The following is a 25,468-nucleotide window of genomic DNA, read 5'->3' as shown; positions in this document are numbered from 1 at the left end:
AGGCTTTGGTGGATAGAGGTCTGGTTGCAACCGGAATCCACCAAGGCCTGATACGTACCCCCCTTGATACTCACGGGTATTAGGTACAATCCAGCTTGATCAGGGGCGGCTTGCGGAGCGTCAGGAACCCGGACCAGCGTCCCGACCTCCATAACCGGACAGCGATCAATAAAATGGCCCGGATCCCCGCAGCGCCAACAAGCCGGCCCAGACCTTCCCGCTGCCCTAGTGGCCGGAAGTAGGTCGGCAGTTTGGCGTGGAGAGAACGCGGGGGTGGAGGAAGAGGGGTAGGGATCCGGCAGTGTAGCGCCTCCCCTCGGCGCCGGCCGGGGAGGTGCCGGTGGGTCACTGGGGGTGGGGACAGAAGAGGGTCGAGAGAGAGAGAGAGAGAGAGAGAGAGAGAGAGAGAGAGAGGCAGAAGGAAGGGGTTCGCCGACCCCGTGGCACGCCACCATCTGATCAATAATAGCAGTAATAATAGTTTTTTGGTGCTGCGAATCTCATTGATTCAGAATAATTCAGATTGCTTTCATTTATTTATTTCAAAATGTTTTGTGTTATGTTGTTGATAGTTTTCATACTTAAGCTGTGAAAGGAACATTTTTAAGGGCTCAACACAACAGCTTTTATGATGCAGAAGCCACTTTAGTTTTTGATTCTGAATATATTATTCAGCTTGTTTTGTTATTTATTTCAGAAATCCTTGTGATATATTCAGTTCGTGCTGGTCTGACTTTAATTAAAGTGTTTAAAAATTACTTTAAGTCAGTTTTGTGTTTGTATAGACCATAATGCATAAAAGGGCATTAATGGGAACATTAAAGAACGTTCTTTAAAAAAGTTACTAAAAAGTTACTTTTTACAGTAATTAATTACTTTTTGGTGTAAGTAATCAACAAAGTAATTGAGTTACTTTTTGAATGAAGTAACTAGTAACTGTAACTAGTTACTATTTCTTAGTAACTAACACAACACTGCCAATAAGTATGTGGTGCTGAGATATACCTCTCCGTGTGTGTAGTTAATCAAATACACTACACAAGAAGGAATAATGTCCCCACAATATCAAAATCAAACCTACATCCGTGAACAATATTATTCATGCAGTGATTTATTTCATTGAAAAGACTGACATATTGTAAATATTTACCCTTAACCTCTACAGAGAATGTGTGAATTGTACATTATGATTACATCTCCTTTAATTAATAACACAGACAGATGTGAATCTTGTGTATTCAGACATAGAGCAGTGATAATGGTGATTCGTGGTGATTAAATCTCCAGCAAAAGAAAGCAAAGCATCAGGATGATCAGAGAGGAAGCCGTCCTGCCACTGGAGCTGCAAAATATGTCCACACACTCACTAAAAGAGGAGAGGTGGGAAGATAAACGGCATTAATGCAATAGAAAAATACTCATTTACAGATGTACATTTATAATGTGCAATATATCACTTCACAAAAAACAGTGAGTCAAAAACACAGTGCAACCAGTGTAGTCTGATTCACACACACATGACTCTTTTGAGGCAGTTCTGTTTTAATCACTCACAGGACACTAGTCTGATTATGCTGGGATGTCACTTCATGAACTTGTTTAAAATAGAGACTTGGCGCACGCTGCAAGATGGCTGCACAGCACTAGGCTCCTGTCTAAAACCTCTTCATTTAAGTTATTTTTGCACACTGAGGAAAGATAATGCCATCTTTTAACAACTTGACAAGTCTAATTCAAGAATGGCAACTAGTAAAAAGTCGATGTCCCCCCAAAAATCGCCTGGGGCTGCAAACGCCTCAAAACGCTTGAGGACGATGTAGCCTCAGTTATTAGCCATGCAATCGAAGAACAGCAGGAAGCTATGCGCGAAATGGTTTCTCACATGTTGACTGAGGCAATAAAATCAGCTCTCAATCCCTTTAATGACTTTGTCAATTGATTCCCTGAGTAAAGGTATGGCATCGATTACAATGAAAGTGGACGATCTCCAAGGCAGCTTACGGAAAACAAAAAAAGACTGAAAAAAAAAGTTCCAAAATTGCAGCTTAATCAGATGCAGCGAAAATGCAACAACCTCAAAGACAGGTCACGACGCAACAACGTCCGCCTGGTTAACCTACAACAGTCGTTTTCTTACAGAAAATGCTACCTAAATGGATCCCAGACCTCACAGCGTATGCTCATGCCCGATCGAAATAGATAGAGCTCATCGAGTATACTCTCTTTTTTTTTTCACATAACACTTTATTTTAATATTTTTAATTATGGGCCGCGTTAAAGGCCCATAAGGTACCATGGGGTAAAAACCTTCAAACTCACCCATTGGTGAACTGGATTTGCAATGCTCCAAGCACAGGGACTGTTTCATATTTTTATTTTAATAAATGCAGATAATGTCCCTAAAGCCAGTGCTTGGCTATTGGATTTGAACACTTCTAACAGAATCATTGAATAGAATACAGTGTGAATACATTCCATGCATCTACAAACCCTAACCACCAATTCATTCAAGTCACAGGGCATATTTAACCACGCGCATACAACATGCAATGGGTCTATCTCCTCACCCGTATTGTAATTTTTGTGGACCTGGATGCTTGGACACTTTGATGCATATGCTCTAGGACTGTCCAGACATGCAAAAAATCTGGGATATGGTGCTTGACGTGTTGTACAAGGCTTCTAGGATTCGTTTTCCCAAAGATCCAGTCATTTTATTGTTGAATGACAACTCTCAATATCCTCTCAATGAGAAGGTTCGGAAATTTGGGCTAGCTGCCATGATGGCTGCAAAGAAGCTAATTGTTGGGGGAACTCGTGGGTAATAGTGGTCTAATAGGTTTTATTTCTAGTATTGCAAAATGTTCTGTATACCTTTACAAAAATAAAAACACTAAATAAATTTTTTTTTTAAAAACCTTGTTTAAATTAATGCTGTAGTCTTACCGCTATGTGGGTCCTGGTGTAGCTCTTGTGCTAGTTGTTGTTGTTGCTGTAGTTGTTGAGTTCGGCTGAGATGTGGGAAGAGCTCTAAGAAACACACAAAAATACTGTCAGGTTTTTATCATCAGATGCATCAGCTTCTCTCTGAACGCCTTCTGTCCAGTGTTTGATGGCATTATCTAATTTAGATCTTGATTCTTAGCCTACTGTACATATAAGGGGAAAACATATTTTTTAGCACTATTTTAAACTTTTCTTGGGTTAAATTCAGTGTTGCTTGCATTCATTAATATTCACTGGTGTGTGCTTATACGAGTATCATTAAAATATTAGGATGTAAGTTATTAACTTTCTTAAATTCCACATTTAAAAAAATCTAGTGTTTGATCATGTCTCAATATTTACTCAAATGCAAAACCTAAAAATAAGTAAGCAGTAATGACCTGCAATACTCATGAGCAGGCAGACTAGTTGATACATGTATAGGCTATTTATATTTACATGTATGTTTATTAAAGAGCCATCCAGGAACCTAGTGGGTAAACCATGGCATTACAAATGAAAATTAATATTTGTTATATTTTTCCGCACACAAAATTACTTTATTTTGTCTCTTTGCATTGGAATTTAAACCCTTTTTTCCATTTTAACCTTGTATATATTTCAAATGTTTATTTCTTTTAATTTTTAAAATAATTTTTTTAATTAAAAATATTTTTTATTGACATATTATTACAAATATTACGTAAGACCAATACAAAGAAAGGATTTTTAGAAATCTTGGCCAACTGAAAAGTATGAGCATGTACAGCACTCAATACTTAGTTGGGGCTCCTTTTGCCTGAATTACTGCAGCAATGCGGCGTGGCATGGAGTCGATCAGTCTGTGGCTCTGCTCAGGTGTTATGAGAGCCCAGGTTGCTCTGATAGTGGCCTTCAGCTCTTCTGCATTGTTGGGTCTGGCATATCGCATCTTCCTCTTCACAATACCCCAGAGATTTTCTATGGAGTTAAGGTCAGGTAAGTTTGCTGGCCAATTAAGAACAGGGATACCATGGTCCTTAAACCAGGTACTGGTTGCTTTGGCACTGTGTGCAGGTGCCAAGTCTTGTTGGAAAATGAAATCTGCATCTCCATAAAGTTGGTCAGCAGCAGGAAGCATGAAGTGCTCTAAAACTTCCTGGTGTACGGCTGCGTTGGCCTTAGAACTCAGAAAACACAGTGGACCAACACCAGCAGATGACATGGCACCCCAAACCATCACTGACTGTGGAAACTTTACACTGGACCTCAAGCAACGTGGATTGTGTGCCTCTTCTCTCTTCCACCAGACTCTGGGACCCTGATTTCCAAAGGAAAGGCAAAATGTACTTCCATCAGAGAACATAACTTTGGACCACTCAGCAGCAGTCCAGTCCTTTTTGTCTTTAGCACAGACGGAGTGGCTTGACACAAGGAATGCGACAGCTGAAACCCATGTCTTGCATACGTCTGTGTGTAGTGGTTCTTGAAGCACTGACTCCAGCTGCAGTCCACTCTGTGAATCTCCCCCACATTTTTGAATGGGTTTTGTTTCACAATCCTCTCCAGGGTGTGGTTATCCCTATTGCTTGTACACTTTTTTCTACCACATCTTTTCCTTCCCTTCGCCTCTCTATTAATGTGCTTGGACACAGAGCTCTGTGAACAGTCAGCCTCTTTTGCAATGACCATTTGTGTCTTGCCCTCCTTGTGCAAGGTGTTAATTGTCGTCTTTTGGACAGCTGTCAAGTCAGCAGTCTTCCCCATGATTGTGTAGCCTACAGAACTAGACCATTTAAAGGCCTTTGCCGGTGTTTTGAGTTAATTAGCTGATTAGAGTGTGGCACCAGGTGTCTTCAATATTGAACCATTTCACAATATTCAAATTTTCTGAGATACTGAATTTGGGATTTTCCTTAGTTGTCAGTTATAATCACCAAAATTAAAAGAAATAAACATTTGAAATATATCAGTCTGTGTGTAATGAATGAATATAATATACAAGTTTCACTTTTTGAATGGAATTAGTGAAATAAATCAATTTTTTTAATGATATTCTGATTATATGACCAGCACCTGTAACTGAGGCGATACAGCGATCTGTCATGCCATATTATGACAAAACAACAGTATTTATTGTTTGAATTTCGTATTAAAATGTATAAAATTTGAAAGTGTCATGCTTCACCTTGTAGCAGCGTAAGCTCCCAGACTATATCCACACAGTATCACATGTTCTCTCCTACATTAGTTCTTAAATATAGTGTGCATTAGTCACATGTACACCAGAGGTTAAAGGACATTCACCTCGCAGCACATGGTCCCTGCCGGACACTTGCATCAGGAGAAATGGAGAAGTTCTTCACTGTTGCTTTAGGGCAGGGTAGAGCGTCGTTCTGGAGCAGCCCTGAGATATCTGGATCAGTACAACATTCATAAAGATGAGAATATCATTCCTGTCCAATCATCATTCATAAAGATGAGAATATCATTCTTGCCCAATCATCATTCATAAAGATGAGAATATCATTCCTGCCCAATCATCATTTATGGAGCCTGATCTAAACTTTTTACACAAATGTGTATATATCAAGTTATTGAATTAATGTCCATCACACATTTATGAATGATGAGTATGTTGGAAATCTCCCTCAGGTGGTAGTGGTGGCTGTTTTTAATGCCTGATCAAAAGTTACTGAACCTGATATTACTACTAATAATAACAGAACACATCACATAGTGAAGTTCCAAATGTAATTTAGGGAGGAGCAAGCCCATCTAATCTTCCAATCAACAGCCAACAGCCAGAGTATATTAACAGCTGCTAACTTCTACCCAGTCTCAGATGTTCCAGCAGCCCACCACCTCCCCAAACTCCACCTTTATCTCAGGTCTACCTTGCCCTACATAATCATTTAGTCACTGTGGAGGTATATCAGAGCTGGAGTTGAAGCTGCTTCATCGAGCCCCTCATCAGTACACAACAAGCCAAATAAGCTTAACCTAAATATCTTAAGATTATATGGGCAAACGAATTTGTTAAATTGTTATTATTAAATGAAATATCTGGACATTGAACACTTATTAATAACATTACAGACTGATCTGAATAAACAGGTGCAGCTTTGGTGTATAAGACAGCAGGCTAACTGCTAGCTGTATTTTGTGCTAACGATATAAATCATAATGTGATTTAGTAGAAACTGTAATCAGGTGCTAGAAAAAGAGTTTGCATTAAAATGTCTTTACATATGAAGGACCCGATCATGGAGCAATGCACAGGACAAGCGTTGAGCTTCTTGAGTCTGGTCAGTAAGGAGCGTTTTGATTGGAGGATTAAAAGCTCACCGCGATTGGCTAAACAGAACATCCTCAAAAAAAGATATTTATGAATCTTAACCTGTCAGGAAAGTCTCAAATAACACACTAATTCAAAGCAGACGATTTGCAAATACAGATTCATCGATCCATAAATGTGACATCATTCATAAATGTGTGATGGAAATTAACTCAAAAACTTGATATAGACACATTTGTGTAAAGATTTTACATTTATTTAGGGAAGATGCATTTGTGTAATATTTATGCTTTTATTGTGCATTTATGAATTGTGTTTTGTAAATGTATTATTTTTGAGGCTGATCCGGCTCCATATCATTCTAATAAGGCCCAGTTTGCTCTTAATACAGCAGATAAACCTGTTCTCTGAGCTCAAATCCTACCTTGCATGGTCAAGAGAAATATGATGTCACCGCCCTTGATAAACTCTCTTCTAGTGAGATCCTCCCTTGTGAGGAGCTGAAAATAGGCCTGTCCACCCACAAATACAGACTCATTGCCGTCAATGTTGATTTGATCTCCCAATTCAATGTTTCGAGGATTATCCCAGTAATAATTGCCATCTGTTAGAGCAAAACATGGCTTTTGAAATAACCCTGAAAGCTTCAGATAATAACTTTGATTCTCATCTAAGTTAAAATTGTTGCATATAAACACATGAATAATGAGAATAATAATATCATATTGCATTAAAGATCTAACCTTCATTAGGGTCGGTGGTGATGCTTTGCTCAAAGGACATGCGCTTCTGTATGTGTGGATTCTGGTCAAGGATCTGGACGGTTATCTGTCTCCATGGACAAGGCCACTGCAGCTGCTCATCGTTTGCACCAGATACCAAAGAAACACCCATTGAAAGTTCATTCCTTGAAAAAAATAACTCAGCATAAAAGCGATAACCATCACTGGAGTAATACAGTGGACTCAGGAAATAGGCAACCCCACTGTTCATTTCCTTCTCAAAGTCCCTTATCTGCCATGTGAAGGGACACTCGGTCTCTGAAACATTGATATCATCCAGTGAGAAGCCTCCACTGGAGTTTCCTGCTCCTTTACGGCCTTCAAACACAACTTGGAAAGATTTATTGGCGTTCAGTGGCACATGATGCAGCTTCCAGTAATTCCCAGGGTTTTCTGCAAGAAATGAAGCGGTCAGTCACACTGAGACACAGGCCTATATGAGTGTGTGAAGAAGAGACAGACCTGTGATCTGATCCATGAGTCTGAGAGTTCCTGTGCTGTCGGCTTCATTCTGGTACTCTCGGATCCAGATGTTGAGCTGGTCAGACTCATTCCCGCTGTGATAGTAGTAGAACTGCAGGCACTGGACTTTGCAGGCTCTTGTAGGGGTCAGTGTCTTGCTCTCCAATCTGGCTGCGTCCCCCTGGTTTCTGCCCTCAGTGCTGAAGTGCATGAACAAAGACGAGCCTGCGGGCATGAAGACAGGTGTGTAGCAGCTGTGGATGGAAGTGGAGCATTTCTACTGACTGACTGTAATAGATCTGACCGTTCTGCTCTCTGCCCAAGTACGTGTGGTCAGTCACATTGATGCCCTTCACTGAGTTCACTCTCTGCCAGCCATAATCAGCAGCAGAACAGACGCTCATCTGACACAGAGATTCATCATCAAAACTACAGTGGGCAAGGAAAGAGACGGACGAATCTGCAGTGCACACAAACACACAATGAGACTACAGCAATTTATCACCCTTTCAGTTCATCACAATGGCCCTTGCTCTCCCTGGCATCAAATATGGGTTCAGGTGAGGTATTCAGAACGGTAAGCGGGAGGGGACATGTTCGGTTCACTTAGTTTTGACGTGGCCAAAATATATTAACTCATGGGAACGTGATAATTAAGTGTGGCCACGAGATAATTTCGTCAAGGTAATGTCAACTCCACCATTGCCGGTCCCAAGCCCGGATGTAAAAGGAGGAGGGTTGGGCGAAGGGCTAGCAACCCCTCCCCATAGAAAAAAAACCTTGCGACAGAAACGCCAACAAGGATTTCAACTGACCTATCGGATATGGGAGAGGGTGGATCTCCTAGTGAAAGCCAGACACTGAAAGCTACCAGGCCGAGGTCCATCATTTCTACCAGGACCACCACCATCATCGGAATGTGCACACCATGCATCACACACCCAAGGAGTGGCCTTTATGCTTTCCAAGACTGCACGGAGAACATTCATTGGAGGCACATGGACCAAAACTGATCACTGCTTCATTTAGAACTAAGAGAAGAATAACATTAATATTATTCAGTGCTATGTCCCTGCAAATGACAGCAAGGAAGAAGATAAGGAAGATTTCTACAATACTGTAGATTCCAGACCATCATTGACAGTCATTCAGGAAAAGACATCCAGAGATGTATAGTAACGAAGTAGAACTACTTCACTACTGTACTTAAGTACTAAAAGGCAGTATCTGTACTTTCCTAGAGTATTGTTTTTTTCTCCTACTTCCACTTTTACTTCAGTACATATTTTCGATGAGTTTAATACTTTTACTCCAATATTTTTTTATGTGCGGCATCGTTACTCGTTACAATTATAAAAATGTTACGAATCATTCCATCCACATTACCACTGCCAGAACGGTAGATGGCAGGTTTGATGAAGCTGAATCAAGCTATTAAGAAGACTGCGCGTGCTTCCGTTCTGCCTTTTGATCAGCTTAAAAGATGGACAAACCAAAAACACCACCTTCCACCCCTTCAACTTCAAGTGATCGTGGCTGTGAGAGAGAGCGCGCGCGAGAGGGAGAGAGAGGGCGCGCGAGAGAGAGAGAGAGAGAGAGAGAGAGAGAGAGAGAGAGAGAGAGAGAGAGAGAGAGAGCCCCGCGCACGCGCGCATTCACTGTCTTTAAAACAACACGAGCGTCTTGAGCTCAAATTGCTCTCTATTTGTAGTTAATGTGCACTGTGAAGTAACATACAAAAAATGAACAGCTGTATTTTTATTAACTAAGATTAACAAAGATTAATAAATACAGTAACAAATGTATTGATCATGGTTAGTTCATGTTAGTTATTAGTTTAATACATTAACTAATGTAATGTTAACAAATCAAACCATATTGTAAAGTGTTACAAACAAATAATTTACTCAGAACACCTCTTGAAATGAGAATATAAGTGTGCTTACCCCATTTTTTGTGGTTAGTAAGATTTAATCTTAACGAACTATAGTATTTCAGGTTATTTATATGGCAATGTGTAGAAAAATTACCAACATTGTGATTGTCCTTTAGGTTAATCATTTGAAATAATAAAAACAATATGATGTTCAAACTTTTGACTACTTTCTTTAATAACTACATAACACAATACTTGTACTTTTACTTTCAGTACTTGAGTAGTACATTTTAAAATAAACTACTTGCAATACTTAAGTACAAAAAATGTTGAATACTTTAGAGCTTCTACTTAAGTGTGGTGCTTAAAGAGCACTTCAACTTCTACTCAAGTCACTTTTTTGATAAGGAACTTGTACTTTTACTCAAGTCTGTGTCTCTAGTACTTTATACATCTCTGAAGACATCACCATGGTAATGGGAGACTTTAATGCCAAGGTCGGGCGAGACAACACAGGCTATGAGAAGGGCATGGGACGAGAGGGCTTGGGAGAGATGAATGAAAATGGATAGAGGTTTGCTGACCATTGCGCCGTAAGCAACCTTGTCATAGGAGGAAGCATCTTCCCTCATAGATGAATACACAAGGCAACCTGGATATCGCCGGACCTCTCCAATGAAAACCAGATTGACCATATATGTATTACCAAGAAATTCAGGAGGTCCCTCCAAGATGTGCTAAGAAGCTAAGGCACAGGAACAATATGCACAAGCAAACAAGAGTGTCAAGAAAAGTATAAAAGCAGATAAAAAGAACTATGTAGAGACCCTAGTGGCTGAAGCAGAAGAAGCAGCCAGAAATAGAAACATGAAACTAAACATCACCACTAAAAAGTTTTCTAGAAAGTTTAGTAAACCAGAAAGACCAGTAAAAGACAAGGAAAGAAAACAGATAAATGATGATGAAGGACAGAAGCAAAGATGGGCTGAACACTTTGAGTAGCTGCTTAACAGGCCAGCCCCACAGGACCCACCAGATATCTAACCAGCAGATAGAGACTTGCCAATTGACTGTAGTGCACCTACTAAGGAAGAAATCTGTAAAGCCATTATGAAATTGAAAAGCGGTAAGGCAGTAGGACCCAACAGTATTCCAGCAGAGGCATTAAAGGCTGACACAGAGACTACCATAAAGATGCTCCATCCCATCTTCAAGAAGATCTGGGAAGAAGAAAAAGTACCCACAGAATGGAAAGAAGGTTACCTCATTAAGAGCTCCTGTTAGTAAGTAATAGAGGAATTACTTTACTTTGAGAAAGTGTTTGATGGCGTGGACAGGACATCACTTTGGAGGCTGCTTAGACATTACAGGGTGCCGACCTGGCCCTTCTCTCCCACATCCGGCAGCAGATGCAGGAAAAGACCAGTATCGTGGCAAAATTCCACACACCTTGGCCTCAACATTCACAAAGGAAAGAGCAAGGTCCTAAAGGTCAACACTACCTACACATCCCCAATCGTGCTGGAAGGGGAAACACTAGAGGAAGTGGACCACTTCAGATACCTTGGCAGCATCGTCAATAAACAAGGTGGAACCGACGCCGATGTGAAGGCGAGGATTGGCAAGGCCAGGACAGCTCCAACTAAAGAATATCTGGAGCTCAAGAGACTTGTCCATCAAAACAAAGATCAGGGTGTTTAACACAAATGTGAAGTCAGTTCTGCTCTATGGCGCTGAAACATGGATGACCACTTTAACCACCACCAAAAAGATACAGACACTTATCAACACATGTCTGCAGCGCATTCTCCAGATTGGATGGTCATGGTATAGGCAACCAGGAACTCTGGCAGCGTACAAGCCAAAACCAGCTTTGCAAACCGGCTTCCAACATCAGTAGGCAAGCCCTTAAATGGAACCCCCAAGGGAAAAGAAAGAGAGGCCGACCTCGAAACAGCTGAGACCTGGATGCCGATGTAAAGAGTACAGGCCGCACTTGGGGACAGCTGGAGAGACTGGCGCAGGACTGGGATGCCTGGAGAACCCTTGTCGGAGGCCTATGTCCCAGTAGGGGTAATAGGCGTAAGTAAGTAAATCAAACTTCAAGGTCATGTGATGTAAAGTCATGGCCTCGAGATCCTATTGAGGGAATGATATATATTTTTCTCATGGCCACGGGTTCAATGTGTACAAAACCTCGCAACCATAGCAACCTGGAATTAGCAACCTTATCAGAAATGAACAGGCCTATATTAATATTTATTTTAATTATGAGAGAAAATTATTACATTCATCTATATTATAGCCTACTATATTGTGCGTGATGGTGCCTATAAACAGCATTCAAATTAAGTTTGTTATCAATAAATTATAAAATAATATTTAAAAACATAAAATATTATGGGCCTACATGATTTTTTTATCCATCCCATCTCACAGCCTTTTAAATCCACTCGCTGATCATGTCTTTATTTATTATGATTTTTATGATTATGATTATGCCTATTAAACCTAAATAAAATGAAATATATAGACCAGTGGTGCCCAATCCTCCGGGTGGGCTGCGAGATAAATTCATTTGAATATATTAAAATAATTCATACATTTTATCATTGATACGTTAAATAATAAAAGATAAATTATATAAATTAAAAATATAAATTACAACAAAGAACAACCTCTCTCGTGCATATTCTCTGATTGTTTTGTATTCGGAGCAGCCCAAGGCGTTCCTAATTGCGCTGTGTGAATTACTGACTGAACGGCGGCTCAAAACACCCAACCGCTTCATGAACATTTCAGATGGATAAAGCAAACCAGTGTCGCTAAAAAGTTTTGATGGATGATGGTTGTAATGAAGGTAAAGAGGATTGCAGTGACATACATTAGGCACGCGCGTGTCCGGTATAATTGATGTGCAAACCGTGTATGTGCGCTCTCGGCTCAATGAATACAGTTTTGTTTGGGTGACGATTGTAATGAAGGTAAAGACGATTACAGTGACATGCAGGAATCACGCGTGAGTATGTTCTTGATGCTTAAACAAAAACATGCGCTCTCGGCTCACTGATTGATATACAGTAACATCATATTTCTATATATTCACGTAGTTGTCAAAATGAATGGACTGTGAGTGTTTTATAATGGATGCTCGCCGAAGAAGTGTGCTTTGGAGAAGTTTGTGAGTATCAGTGGTGTTACACGGGCATCAGCTCCATATTGTTTGTTCTGACAGAGGAACTGTACACTGATGACATCGACTTCAGATGGCTAAGTTTCCACACATTCAGAATCATTTTATTTTTCATTTGTATTTTAGTGTGTTTATTAATTATGAATGGACCCGTATAGTAATTATTTGAGGTCATTTGGCATCTCCCTGTGGTCTTGTTTGGTGTGGCAGGTTGACTTTTGTTTATTTGTACTTATTGTACTGTAACTGAGCAGAGTGAGTACTTCTAAGCTGTAAAGAATGTCTGCAAAGTATGTTTGAAAAAAAGAACACTGAATGTCAATAAATTGTAATATTTTTTTTTTTTTAAATAACATTGCCGGGGCTCGGTATTTATTCTGAGAGGAGGGGGGCCTTCAAGCAAAAAAGGTTGGGAACCACTGATATAGACTGATATGTTAAATTCCTGTAAAACTCCTGTGCGCCCAAAGAAATACAGTCATAAAGTCAAAACTTTACTGGTATTATCTGCATTTACAGTATTTATAAAATATATACTTTAAGTAACATAATATTAGGTAAATATAAAAAATAAAAATAAACGGCCAGTAAATGGATTTAAAAGACTATTGGATGTGATAGATAAAAATGTTTTATAAGGCATATTCTTTTTAATAAAAACATTAAAGCCTCAAATGAAAGTGGTCAAATACTCACTGCATTTATAGAGTTTGTTGAGCTCAATCACATCATATTCACTCATTTCCATTAGTTGTCCGATCACATCCTGGAACTCAGGACTCTTGGTAATGATCGTGGGTCCATGACCGTTGCTGAAGGCATTTTTATCAAAATGCATCACAGAGTAATAATCATACGGGGTGCCGGACACATTCTCACTGGATTTACTGAGATAACTCTCATAGCCTGAAAATAAAGACTAGAGTAGTTTTTAATGTGATGGTTCATAAGGAATGGCTTGTTTTCTCTAAGCGCTCTTTAGTTATAATGACACTCGGTATGTAAAGCTAATTCATAATAAAATGATGTGGCAACCTGTCACGATGTTTCCATAGTTTATGGTCACATGATCATCTCTGTCATATCTTGTGTGCTGGTGGGAGAATCCCAGTGCATGGAGAAACTGGTGCTCAACAATGGCTTTTCTTCCACAGTCATCTCCAATGGAAAGAGTCTGACCTCCAGGAGACGAGCGTCCGATAGATGACCAGCACCTGCCAATCCAGTCAGAGATACCAGCACATTCATATAAAACTACCAGTCAAATTATATATCATAACAACAACAATAATACAAACTGTGCTTTTTATTTCCAGACGCAATAGTCTATGTGCTTAAATATCTAAGTCAGATATTTGACTCTGCACATTCAGCACAGCACAGGCTACATCAGATCAGTCTATAATAATATATGACTAATATTGTTGATTAGTAACTGTAATCATACTGTACCCTTCACGACTCTCCACAGAGATGTAAAACTCTTCTGCGGCTCTGGGCTTAAAGTCAATACATGATTTCAGTCTGAACTGCTCAAAGGCTCTCAGAATGACTCCTCTACGGTTCATACCTAGAAACACAAACTAAACTGAGTGGAAAACAATATGAGAGTTACATTAAGTGTTTAAAAGTTGATGGAAGCGTAAGTGAGAAATCAGAAATCTTACTGAGATTGGCACTCAGCTTATAGGGGACGGGAATATCCCACAGATTCCCTGGAATGACGCTCCCTTGCCTAGGCTTTAAAGCAGATCATTCATCACGTCTCCTGATCTTATATATATATATATATATATATATATAGACTTTCCTCCATTTATATGTACAGACTTACCTCCATGATGTCTCCTTCTCTGAGATTTAACCCTAAAAAGTGTTCAGATCACAGTAAATATGCTCCAATAAAACACGAGTAAAAGTGATAGTTCATAAACAAAAATAGATAAAAGTTCTCTCACTGCTTATAAAAATGTATTTGGGTTCTTGTGATTATATAATAGTTTTACCTTCGTTTATATCCGGAATGGCTATCCATTTCTCATTAATCTCTTTAAGGAAATGATATTGAAGACATCAAAAGACACAGACAGAGAATGAGCATTGAGTGCTTTGAGTGATTGACCAAATGTGACTTTAGTGAAACCGTATGCATTTACATTTACATTTACATTTACATTTACATTTACATTTAGTCATTTAGCAGACGCTTTTATCCAAAGCGACTTACAAATGAGGACAATAGAAGCAGCTAGAGCAGTCGAAGGGCAACAATATCAGCAATATGCAAGTGCTGTAACAAGTCTCAGTTAGTCTAGCACAGAACAGATTTTTTTTTTTTTTTTTTTAAATAAATTAGACAGACAGACAATGAATAGAATGATAAGTGTTATTCTCGATCGGTCAGGCGTTGCTGGAAAAGATGTGTCTTTAGACGTTTTTTGAAAATGGCTACAGACTCGGCCGCACGAATTGAGATCGGCAGGTCATTCCACCAGGTGGGAACGGTCCAGGAAAAGGTCCGTGACAGCGATTTCATGCCTCTCTGGTATGGCACCACAAGGCGTCGTTCACTGGCAGAACGCAAGTTCCTGGAGGGTGTGTAAGTCTGAACGAGCGAGTTTAGGTATATTGGTGCAGAGTCAGTGGTTGCTTTGAAGGCGAGCACCAGTGCCTTGAATTTAATGCGAGCGGCTATTGGTAGCCAGTGCAGACTGATGTATGAAAGTAAGATGATGAATGATCAATCTCCTCATCAGACAGTAATGAGCAGTTAAATCAGGATATTTCATCCTGCACGCTGGAAACATATTACAGTAACTTTACAGCAGATTAATGAGACTGTCCTTTCAAAAGCTCCAATTGATGCTGCACTGCTTAGCGCATTTGGGAATGTCTTTATCGGTGACCAGCTGAATATTGTGTGTAACACATCAATAGAATTGCCCCGGAGGTATTATAGCCTCGGTTGGTGACGTCATCAGTGCACACCCGCGACACGAGGCTATAAATAGATGAGCCCACAGCTACATCGACAGGATATTTTGTTTTCAGAACACTCTGTGTATGTGTGCGTCAAAATCTCTGTCTCTCTCTTAAAAACTCTACTTCAGATCTGTTGTTAGGAGTTAGTTTTTAACTGGCAGTGTGAAGGTGTCTCTCTTTCTCATCTATGACATTCAAGTGAAAAGAGTTTAAGGTCAAAAGAAATCCATTGAAAATGAGTCAGCCAAGTAAGCGCTGAGTCCCTCCATGTTTTCGCCCAATGTCAAAACTGGATACACATGCTTACTTTCTTTGTGTGTTTGGGGGAGGAGCATGTGGTCGCTGCATTGGAGTCAGGAGAGTGCAAGCATTGCGAGCTCTTTACAGTCAAAATGCATCATGCTCTTGGCTACTTTCAGTTCCCACCCATACTTTCATCATGGGGCTCTCAAATGGATTTGGCTGATGAGCAAGAGACGGGTTGGTCCCTTTCGCTTGCTTGCTCACCAGATCCAGATCCGCTCACCAGATCCGGCACTCCGGTGCTTCTTTGGCTCACGCGGGAGACGATGATGATGATGAATCTCTTGGTTTTGCGGATTCGAGCAGCCAGCCTCTGAGCGTTCCTCACACGATAGTAAATTCGTTGAGGAATTACTCAAGGTGGTTACTCGCGCAGTGGCCAGGTTACAGGTTGACTGGCCCACGAACAAGAGACCCCCAAACGCAGTAAGCTTGAGGATAGGTTTCTGTCAGGTGGCAGGGGGGAAGGACCACAACATCAGTCTCTCCCTTTCTTCGAGGACCTCCATGACGAACTTTAAAAGTCATGGAGTAAACTGTATACTTAAAGAGATAGGGTCATCATTTACTCACTCTCAAGTTGTTCCAAACCTGTATGAGTTTCTTTGTTCTGCTGAATGTTGGGAACCAAGCAGAGAGAGCAACCATTGACTACCATAGTAGGGGAAAAATACTATGGTAGTCAATAGTGGCTCTATCTGCTTTGTTACAAATATTCTTCAAAATATCTTCTTTTGTGTTCAGCAGAACAAAGAAACTCATACAGGTTTGGAACAACTTGAGGGTGACTAAAGGATGACAGAATTTTCATTTTTGGGTGAACTATCCCTTTAACGTCTTTTTGTGCCCTCGATGTCGACCTTTTCAACTATCGTGGGTGCGAAATCACACGGGAATGCGTAGATGCCACTGGTTGAAAAGACTGGTTGAATTCTCCGCTGTAATCAAGGGCTGAATCCAAGATCACCCCATACAACCTCAAATAGGGCATTATTTGAGGGGACAGCCATTTGTAGTGGTGTCCGAAACCATAGTGGACGTTATTGAGTGTACAGCCCATGAACACACAACGGCTGTCCGCATTCACTCACTCGTTTTCATTCACTGTTTCAAGTGAACAATATAAGTGGATAACGTAGGGAATAGTGAATGAGGCTTTAGCGGGTGATTTTGGATTCAGTCATAGGCTGAGATGCGATCTCAGCTGTGCTCTCACTACAGTGCAACAGTGAAACGGGACCCCTTGAACAATGACACCGCGTTCCGAACGTTGGTTGAGCGACACATACCGGTATTGTGGTATCATCAAAATTCATATCATAACAACAATAAATACCGGTATTCGGTATTAACCGGTATACCACCCAGCTGTATGTTTGGCCCCTGATGGGTACCAACTGGGGGACTCTGGGCTTTTGCCTGACGTTATTGAGACCATTCTAATTTGCCAGGACTTCCTCCACTAGAAGAATTTATGCTAGTAAATGGGTTTTTTTGAAACGTGGTGTACGACACTTAATGAAGATCCAGTCAATTGCCAGATAGCTTCAGTTCTGGACTTCCGGCAGGAAAAGTTGGCACATGCCCGCCACTCTCAGGATATATGGGGCAACTTTTTTGGCTTGCCACGCCTTGGTTGATGGAGTGCCACTCGGGAGACATCCTCTGCTTGCTTGTTTCATTCGTGGGGCCAGACAACTGAGGCCTCCCTCGAGAACCAAGGTCCTTTCATGGGACTTAGCTATAGTCCTCAAGGGTCTGTTTGAGACCCCCTTTGAACCTCTAGAGTCTGTGTCTGACAAAATTCTGACCAGAACTAGAATAGGGGATATGCAGGCTCTGTCGATATCTCCATCCTGCTTAGACTTTGCCCCAGGTTTGGTGAAAGTGATTTTGCATCCTCATCCTGATTACATGCCTAAGGTTCCCTTCTCGGCTGTACAACCGGTCATTCTTGAGACCTTCTGGCCTTCGCCTTTCACAACGCCGGAGCAGGAGAGGTATCATAGACTGTGTCCAGTCCGTGCTCTTCAGACCTACGTCCACCGCACTAGCCAGTGGTGTAAGTCAGAGCAACTGTTCGTTTGTTTTGGGGGCCGTAACAGAGGTGCAGCAGCCACTAAACAGACTATGTCACATTGGGTCAGGGATGCTATTGCTCTTGCCTATGGGGCGCGCAGTCAAGCTTCGCCTATAGGATTAAGGGCTCACTCCACCAGGGGGGTCGCCTCTTCTACTCCGTTAGCAAGGGGTGCTCCCTTACAAAGTGTTTGTGATGCAGTAGGCTGGTCCTCTCCACACACATTTATAAAGTTTTATAGTTTGGATGCTCATGCCACTCCGGGCTCTCACGTCCTTGAGTCGACATCACAAGCTAATGTCTGAGGCCTCTCGCATTCTTGTGAGCACACCTACACAACCGTAGGAGTTCCAGACACCTTCATGCATGGCGGCATGGGTATTCTCGTTCACATTAGCGCTAAGCAGCGCAGCATTGAGTGTATCTTTTGAAAGGGAATGGTCCGGGTTACTTGACTGTAACCCTATTCCCTGAAAAAGCGGAACGAGATGCTGTGCTGCTTTGCCATGCTGAAGATGTCCTAGGACTGCTCTTCAGACAAAATATTCTGACGATGCAGCTGTGGGCTCATCTAGCCTCACCAACCGAGGCTATAATACCTCCGGGTCAATTCTATTGATGTGTTACACACAATATTCAGCTGGTCACTGATAAAGACGCTCCCAAATGCGCTAAGCAGTGAAGCATCTAGAATTACAGTCAAGTAACCCGGATTGTACTTACGAGTTGGCTCCTGAGAACATGAGATACGAAAACAAGACATAAAGGAAATAGATTTAGTGTAAAATATCAGCAGCTGAACATGGCTTCAACAATAGCCTTATTCTGACGGTGAGTGTTTCTCATGAGGACGTCTGTAAGAATAAATGTGCACCTCAGTGACTAAACTCACATGATTGTCTGCTGTAAATCAAATGTCATACACTTGGAATAATACATTCACATTTAATTTAATAGTAGGAAAATTATATCCTATTAATTATATGATTATCTAAATCTCCTGTTTAATAGGAAGCGAGACACACTATAGTTGAAACGGTCCGTCTTACATTTTACCTCAAAACGACGGATTTCGCTTTAAAACTGTGGAAATAAGTTAATGCAGACTCTTATTTACATGACGTAAACATAAAGCTGTTTGGTTTATATATTTAATGTATATAATTTGTATTGATCTCTTCTTGTAAACTCAGAGATGTGGATTCAGACAGCAATTAAACAATTATACAGCAAAAAACAGCAGGTCATTCAGCCGGGGATTTTAATTATTGAAAATTAATGCAGACTCTTATTCACATGAAGTAAACATAAAACTGTTTGGATTATATTTTTAATGTTTATAATTGCATATGTAGCCAATGATGATGATCTTTCTCTGGGGCGTTCCCTATTTTTCGTGGCCTATAAAGATAGCTTCAGGTGTGGTAGGAAGAGGCGTCTCATAGTCACGGGTGACGTCATCCATTTCCGGTGTCGCGGGAGTGTTGGTTTGGTAAGAAGCTGCAGTCGTGGCTGTATTCCTGAACGTTTGTATTGAACTGGGGTTTTATGTACTTATTTGGCTCGCGTTTCTCTCTAGTGTGGACTGAGGAAGCCTGCGGTAACACCAGAGCTGCCAACTCTCAAGCATTGGCCGTGAGACACACGCATTTGATTGGTTTCACACGCTCACACGCCACACCCCCGATTTCTCACGCTGAAGTGCCAACCCGGTCGGTCAAATGCCTGAAAGATGAGTTTATCTATAGATCTACATGTTGAGCCGATTATGCTTTCGGTGAGGGGGTTCAAGATAAATGGGCAAATAAATACGGAGTTGCGCGACCTAAAGCTACATTCCGTTTTGGGTTCTGACGAGAACGAGCCTGTAATGAGCGAAGTGGAGCGCTGTGACGCTCAGAGGTGCGTTTCCCCAAAGTGTCGTTCGCTAACTATGGTCACAAGTTCCGTCATTATAAGCATAGTTAAACGAGTCGTGTTTCCCGAAAGTGTCGTTCGCTAACTATGGTCACAGGTTCCGTCATTATAAGCATAGTTAAACGAGTCGTGTTTCCCGAAAGTGTCGTTCGCTAACTATGGTCACAGGTTCCGTCATTATAAGCATAGTTAAACGAGTCGTGTTTCCCGAAAGCGTCGTTCGCTAACTATGGTCACAGGTTCCGTCATTATAAGCATAGTTAAACGAGTCGTGTTTCCCGAAAGCGTCGTTCGCTAACTATGGTCACAAGTTCCGTCATTATAAGCATAGTTAAACGAGTCGTGTTTCCCGAAAGTGTCGTTCGCTAACTATGGTCACAAGTTCCGTCATTATAAGCATAGTTAAACGAGTCGTGTTTCCCGAAAGTGTCGTTCGCTAACTATGGTCACAAGTTCCGTCATTATAAGCATAGTTAAACGAGTCGTGTTTCCCGAAAGTGTCGTTCGCTAACTATGGTCACAGGTTCCGTCATTATAAGCATAGTTAAACGAGTCGTGTTTCCCGAAAGCGTCGTTCGCTAACTATGGTCACAGGTTCCGTCATTATAAGCATAGTTAAACGAGTCGTGTTTCCCGAAAGTGTCGTTCGCTAACTATGGTCACAGGTTCCGTCATTATAAGCATAGTTAAACGAGTCGTGTTTCCCGAAAGCGTCGTTCGCTAACTATGGTCACAGGTTCCGTCATTATAAGCATAGTTAAACGAGTCGTGTTTCCCGAAAGCGTCGTTCGCTAACTATGGTCACAGGTTCCGTCATTATAAGCATAGTTAAACGAGTCGTGTTTCCCGAAAGCGTCGTTCGCTAACTATGGTCACAGGTTCCATCATTATAAGCATAGTTAAACGAGTCGTGTTTCCCGAAAGCGTCGTTCGCTAACTATGGTCACAAGTTCCGTCATTATAAGCATAGTTAAACGAGTCGTGTTTCCCGAAAGCGTCGTTCGCTAACTATGGTCACAAGTTCCGTCATTATAAGCATAGTTAAACGAGTCGTGTTTCCCGAAAGCGTCGTTCGCTAACTATGGTCACGGGTTCCGTCATTATAAGCATAGTTAAACGAGTCGTGTTTCCCGAAAGCATCGTTCGCTAACTATGGTCACAGGTTCCGTCATTATAAGCATAGTTAAACGAGTCGTGTTTCCCGAAAGCGTCGTTCGCTAACTATGGTCACAGGTTCCGTCATTATAAGCATAGTTAAACGAGTCGTGTTTCCCGAAAGCGTCGTTCGCTAACTATGGTCACGGGTTCCGTCATTATAAGCATAGTTAAACGAGTCGTGTTTCCCGAAAGTGTCGTTCGCTAACTATGGTCACAGGTTCCGTCATTATAAGCATAGTTAAACGAGTCGTGTTTCCCGAAAGCGTCGTTCGCTAACTATGGTCACAGGTTCCGTCATTATAAGCATAGTTAAACGAGTCGTGTTTCCCGAAAGTGTCGTTCGCTAACTATGGTCACAGGTTCCGTCATTATAAGCATAGTTAAACGAGTCGTGTTTCCCGAAAGCGTCGTTCGCTAACTATGGTCACAGGTTCCGTCATTATAAGCATAGTTAAACGAGTCGTGTTTCCCGAAAGTGTCGTTCGCTAACTATGGTCACAGGTTCCGTCATTATAAGCATAGTTAAACGAGTCGTGTTTCCCGAAAGCGTCGTTCGCTAACTATGGTCACAGGTTCCGTCATTATAAGCATAGTTAAACGAGTCGTGTTTCCCGAAAGTGTCGTTCGCTAACTATGGTCACAGGTTCCGTCATTATAAGCATAGTTAAACGAGTCGTGTTTCCCGAAAGCGTCGTTCGCTAACTATGGTCACAGGTTCCGTCATTATAAGCATAGTTAAACGAGTCGTGTTTCCCGAAAGCGTCGTTCGCTAACTATGGTCACAAGTTCCGTCATTATAAGCATAGTTAAACGAGTCGTGTTTCCCGAAAGCGTCGTTCGCTAACTATGGTCACAAGTTCCGTCATTATAAGCATAGTTAAACGAGTCATGTTTCCCGAAACCATAGTTCCAACGAACGTTCGCAAACAGCATCGCAAAGTTGATTTGCATACATTTTGTCCTTGCACTGATGTTAAATTTGTAGCCATTTTGCACTTGGGCAGCCAGTTTGAGATATAGGCTATATTTGAGTATTGTGTGTAATGATTCTGACAGTTTTATCCATTGAAATGACTGGGGAAAAGTGTCCCAATAACCCTGAATGCCTATACTCTTTGAAATCATAATTACATTGCATTATGAAGCTTGAGACCCCAAATATTATAACATTCTTCATGAACAATTATTCAGTTATTTGTAACAATCTCATTGTAAAAAAGAAGAAAAAGAAACATGGTTTCAATGTAGCCAGCTACTTTTTGATAGTAACTTGTAGTGTAGCTATTTTCAAAAGGGTAGCTTGAATATAACTTAACTACTCAAAGTAGTTTTTACTACAACACTGTTTTTTTAGATCAGCCACAGCAAAAAAGAATCACACAACAGACAGAAGAGCAACAGACAGGACAGACAGTTATTTTCCTTTTACTTCCCTGTAAAAGTATGCTGTAGGTTGATGTATAATCAATTTGTTCTATTTAGACAAAACCATGCCTCTACATAGTGCTTTAATGTGTGTGTGTGTGTGTGTGTGTGTGTGTGTGTGTGTGTGTGTGTGTGTGTGTGTGTGTGTGTGTGTGTGTGTGTGTGTGTGTGTGTGTGTGTGTGTGTGTGTGTGTGTGTGTGTGTGTGTGTGTGTGTGTGTGTGTGTGTGTGTGTGTGTGTGTCTATAGGATATAATGTATACAAAGCGTCATATAGATGCATTTTGTCTTAATAGAAATAATTAATTATCAACCTTATCTATCAAAGGCAAAAAAGAAATCAACAACAAAAAACAATACTACCCCATTCAAATGCTGATGCAGGGAGTGTTTTCTGTGATGTGTGTGTGTGTGTGTATATAGCTATTATTATATTTTTTTTTTTTTTGTGTGCAATTTTTGCTTTGTTCGCGGCAAAATTTTGGTTGGCCCCACCAAATCTCACTCTAAGTTTTTTTGAAAAGTTGGCAGCTCTGGGTACAACGCATGTGGTACCCGATTGATTTTACGTCCTGGAGTTTAAATGCCCTGTGCATCGCAAGCAGTTTAAACTGGTAGGTTGTGTCAATTTATTGTTTGTTGCACTAAGGGTCTGGATTGACCACCTTAAATTTGTATTTATCTTTCTAGTCTACAGATTGAGGGAGAAACATTGCAGTGGGTTTCTCGTCGGGACTTTTGTGGCTGTCCTCGTATACGTCGACTGCTATACCACTGATTATCGTTCAGTATCGTGCTGCATATGGTCACGTTACAGACCGTCGTCGAGGGGTGCTGCGCCGGCTCGACTGCAGGAATGGATGTGTAGTCTACCGCGACCTGCATTCCCGTGCTGCTGTGGTAACCGTGTTTATTTCTGGTTAACGCTGGACACGTGCAACATCAGCTGTCTGGTGGCTTGGAGTGCCGCAGATTCGATACGGTGGCCTAACGTTACTCTCACTTTGAGGCATTAAGTGGGTTAACCATCCAACAGTCATTATTTTGATCTGGTTTCTTTTGGAGTGGCGTAATTATATATAATTTGGATTATCATCTTGTTTATTTTGTTTGCTTTCTTTCTTGGTTTATGTGAACCCATTGCTTTAAACATTTAGTATTCTTTTGTTGTAAATTTAGTTTTGTTTGTTCTGAATTTATTATTTTGTTGTGTCAACCAAGTTTCTGTGAACTGGTTGTTAACCGACTATTCTTTTTTTTTTCATTAGATTTTTTTTTTTTTTTTGCCATCCATCGTTTCAGTGAACTGGTCTATTAGTGGATGGCAACCAGAAGTGTGTAATTGCTTTTAAATTCATTAGTACTAGTTTTATAAGAATGTATGTGAGTATGTGTATTTGATTGTATGTTTAACGTGTAATTCTGCTTCTCCCTCCAGTGGTTGGGGTGATTAGTATTCGTGTTTGTGTGGACGACTCTCTCTCTCTGCTGGGTGGTGGTCTCTTCCGATTGCAGTGTTCCACATTTGTGGTCTGAAGTGTGAGTGCACGAGTGTTTTGCTGTGCTATTTTCAAGAGAAGGAGTGAGTAGTCCCCAGCTCTGGAGAGGAGGCCGAATTGTGTGTTTCTTTTAATTCTCATATTTGTATATGTACTAATGAGGTCTGAATAAAAACTGTAATTTTGTATTTTCACCTCTGACTCTGGTCTTCTCTCAGCCGCAACCGAACCTGTGTGCTTTAAGTTAACCTTATCAGGTGATTTTCCCCGGTAAATTGCCTCCCGGGGTGGCGTAGTCGGGTATCTTAGAGGGGTAGAGTTTAAGTCTGCCTTCTGGGGGTGGAGTAACCCTCCCTGGTGTAAATTTTCTAGTTTATGCCCATTCAAAACCAAAACGCGCTGCTACACATGATGCAAAATATTTTTAGATTGTACTGCATATTTTGCTGCCACAGTAACGGCCCATTTCAAATGTTTGTTTTTTTGTTCTTATCAGCTCCACTCGCTGAGGTCAAGTGGTGATGAAATATTGTTCTTTTAAATACTTTCCAACATTTCAGTAATAAAAGTCTACATATTTAAAGACGCATGCGAATTACAGTGAAGCGCAGCAGTTATTGTACGGTGCTCGGCAGTGGTCAAAAAGGATTTAAACAGTGAATTTTGTATTGATCTCTTATTATCAAGGATGTGGATTCAGACGGAAATTAAACAGTAATACAGCAAAAAACAGCAGGTAAAACGGTCGAGATTTTTAAAATCACAAATCAACCCCTGTAAATGATGAGAATACCTCACGACCCCATGAGAAACAGTTACCGTCTGACAGGACTAATGACAACATAATGACTGAACACAATAACTTACCAGAGGTAATGCATGACCAAGAGCCAAAGCCAAGCTCAGCAGAAGAAAAGCACATAAATGCATCATCACTGGAAATCATAATGACCACATCAGATTAATAAATCTCATATTAACCTGCAAGCATTTTTATATATATTAGAAGACCATTAGCTCAGGAACTAAAGAGCGATACATACCAGTCTCCAGTCACTGAAGAAGTGTTGTGTGCTCAAATGTGGAGACTCGAGAGTTATTTAACCGTCATTCGCCCCGCAGCACTGCTTAAACACACCCTGAAACTGAGCGGAAAACCGGCTAGATTGCACAAATAACATGACAGAAGTGCCTTTTGTTTAATCACTGTAAAGCGCATTTGGCAGATGCTTTTATCCAAAGTAACTTACATTTTTCTTGTGCTTATAATATAATATTTCTTCCTCATACTGTGATCAGATTACATTCGCTGGTGAGTGAAAGTGAGTTTTGAACTTAGAAAATGGTTTAAACTCAAAGTCATGAAACTCTAGATACTTTTACTCTTTTAAATGTGCATTATTGCGTGATCTGCCTTTTAATTCTGAAATGAGTAACAACACACAAGTTTTAAGAGCAAGCCTCAAGCATATTCTCAGAGCAATGTGATGTTGTTAATATTTGCTGAATGTTTGCATAAATCAATAAATA

The 25,468-nt window shown here is 40.8% G+C and overlaps 1 protein-coding gene across 4 annotated transcripts; it reads right to left on the bottom strand.

The window, feature by feature from the left end:
* Positions 1–553: 553 nt before the first annotated feature.
* LOC307126917 (meprin A subunit beta-like) lies at positions 554–25,066 on the bottom strand. Of its 4 annotated transcripts, XM_079817785.1 has the most exons (15): positions 24,982–25,066; positions 24,796–24,873; positions 14,582–14,623; positions 14,410–14,441; positions 14,243–14,315; positions 14,028–14,145; positions 13,611–13,789; positions 13,272–13,481; positions 7,811–7,966; positions 7,507–7,731; positions 7,006–7,437; positions 6,687–6,866; positions 5,272–5,380; positions 2,947–3,030; positions 555–1,366 (listed from the first exon to the last, which is right to left on the bottom strand). In XM_079817785.1, the coding sequence occupies exons 4-14, from the start codon at positions 14,413–14,415 to the stop codon at positions 2,949–2,951; spliced, it is 1,770 nt and encodes a 589-aa protein (XP_079673911.1). In that variant the 5' UTR covers positions 14,416–14,441; positions 14,582–14,623; positions 24,796–24,873; positions 24,982–25,066; the 3' UTR covers positions 555–1,366; positions 2,947–2,948. The 4 variants fall into 4 exon arrangements, with proteins under 4 accessions (XP_079673913.1, XP_079673911.1, XP_079673912.1 ...); XM_079817787.1 differs by lacking the exon at positions 13,272–13,481 and having other exon boundaries at positions 554–1,366; positions 24,982–25,011; XM_079817786.1 differs by lacking the exon at positions 14,582–14,623 and having other exon boundaries at positions 24,982–25,011.
* Between the last annotated feature and the right edge of the window lie 402 nt (positions 25,067–25,468).

Source organism: Gobio gobio (assembly GCF_949357685.1).
Source record: "Gobio gobio genome assembly, chromosome: 5".
In the NCBI taxonomy this organism is placed as follows: domain Eukaryota; kingdom Metazoa; phylum Chordata; class Actinopteri; order Cypriniformes; family Gobionidae; genus Gobio; species Gobio gobio.
Note: the sequence above shows the minus strand (reverse complement) of the source record. Positions and strands in the feature narration are given on the sequence as shown.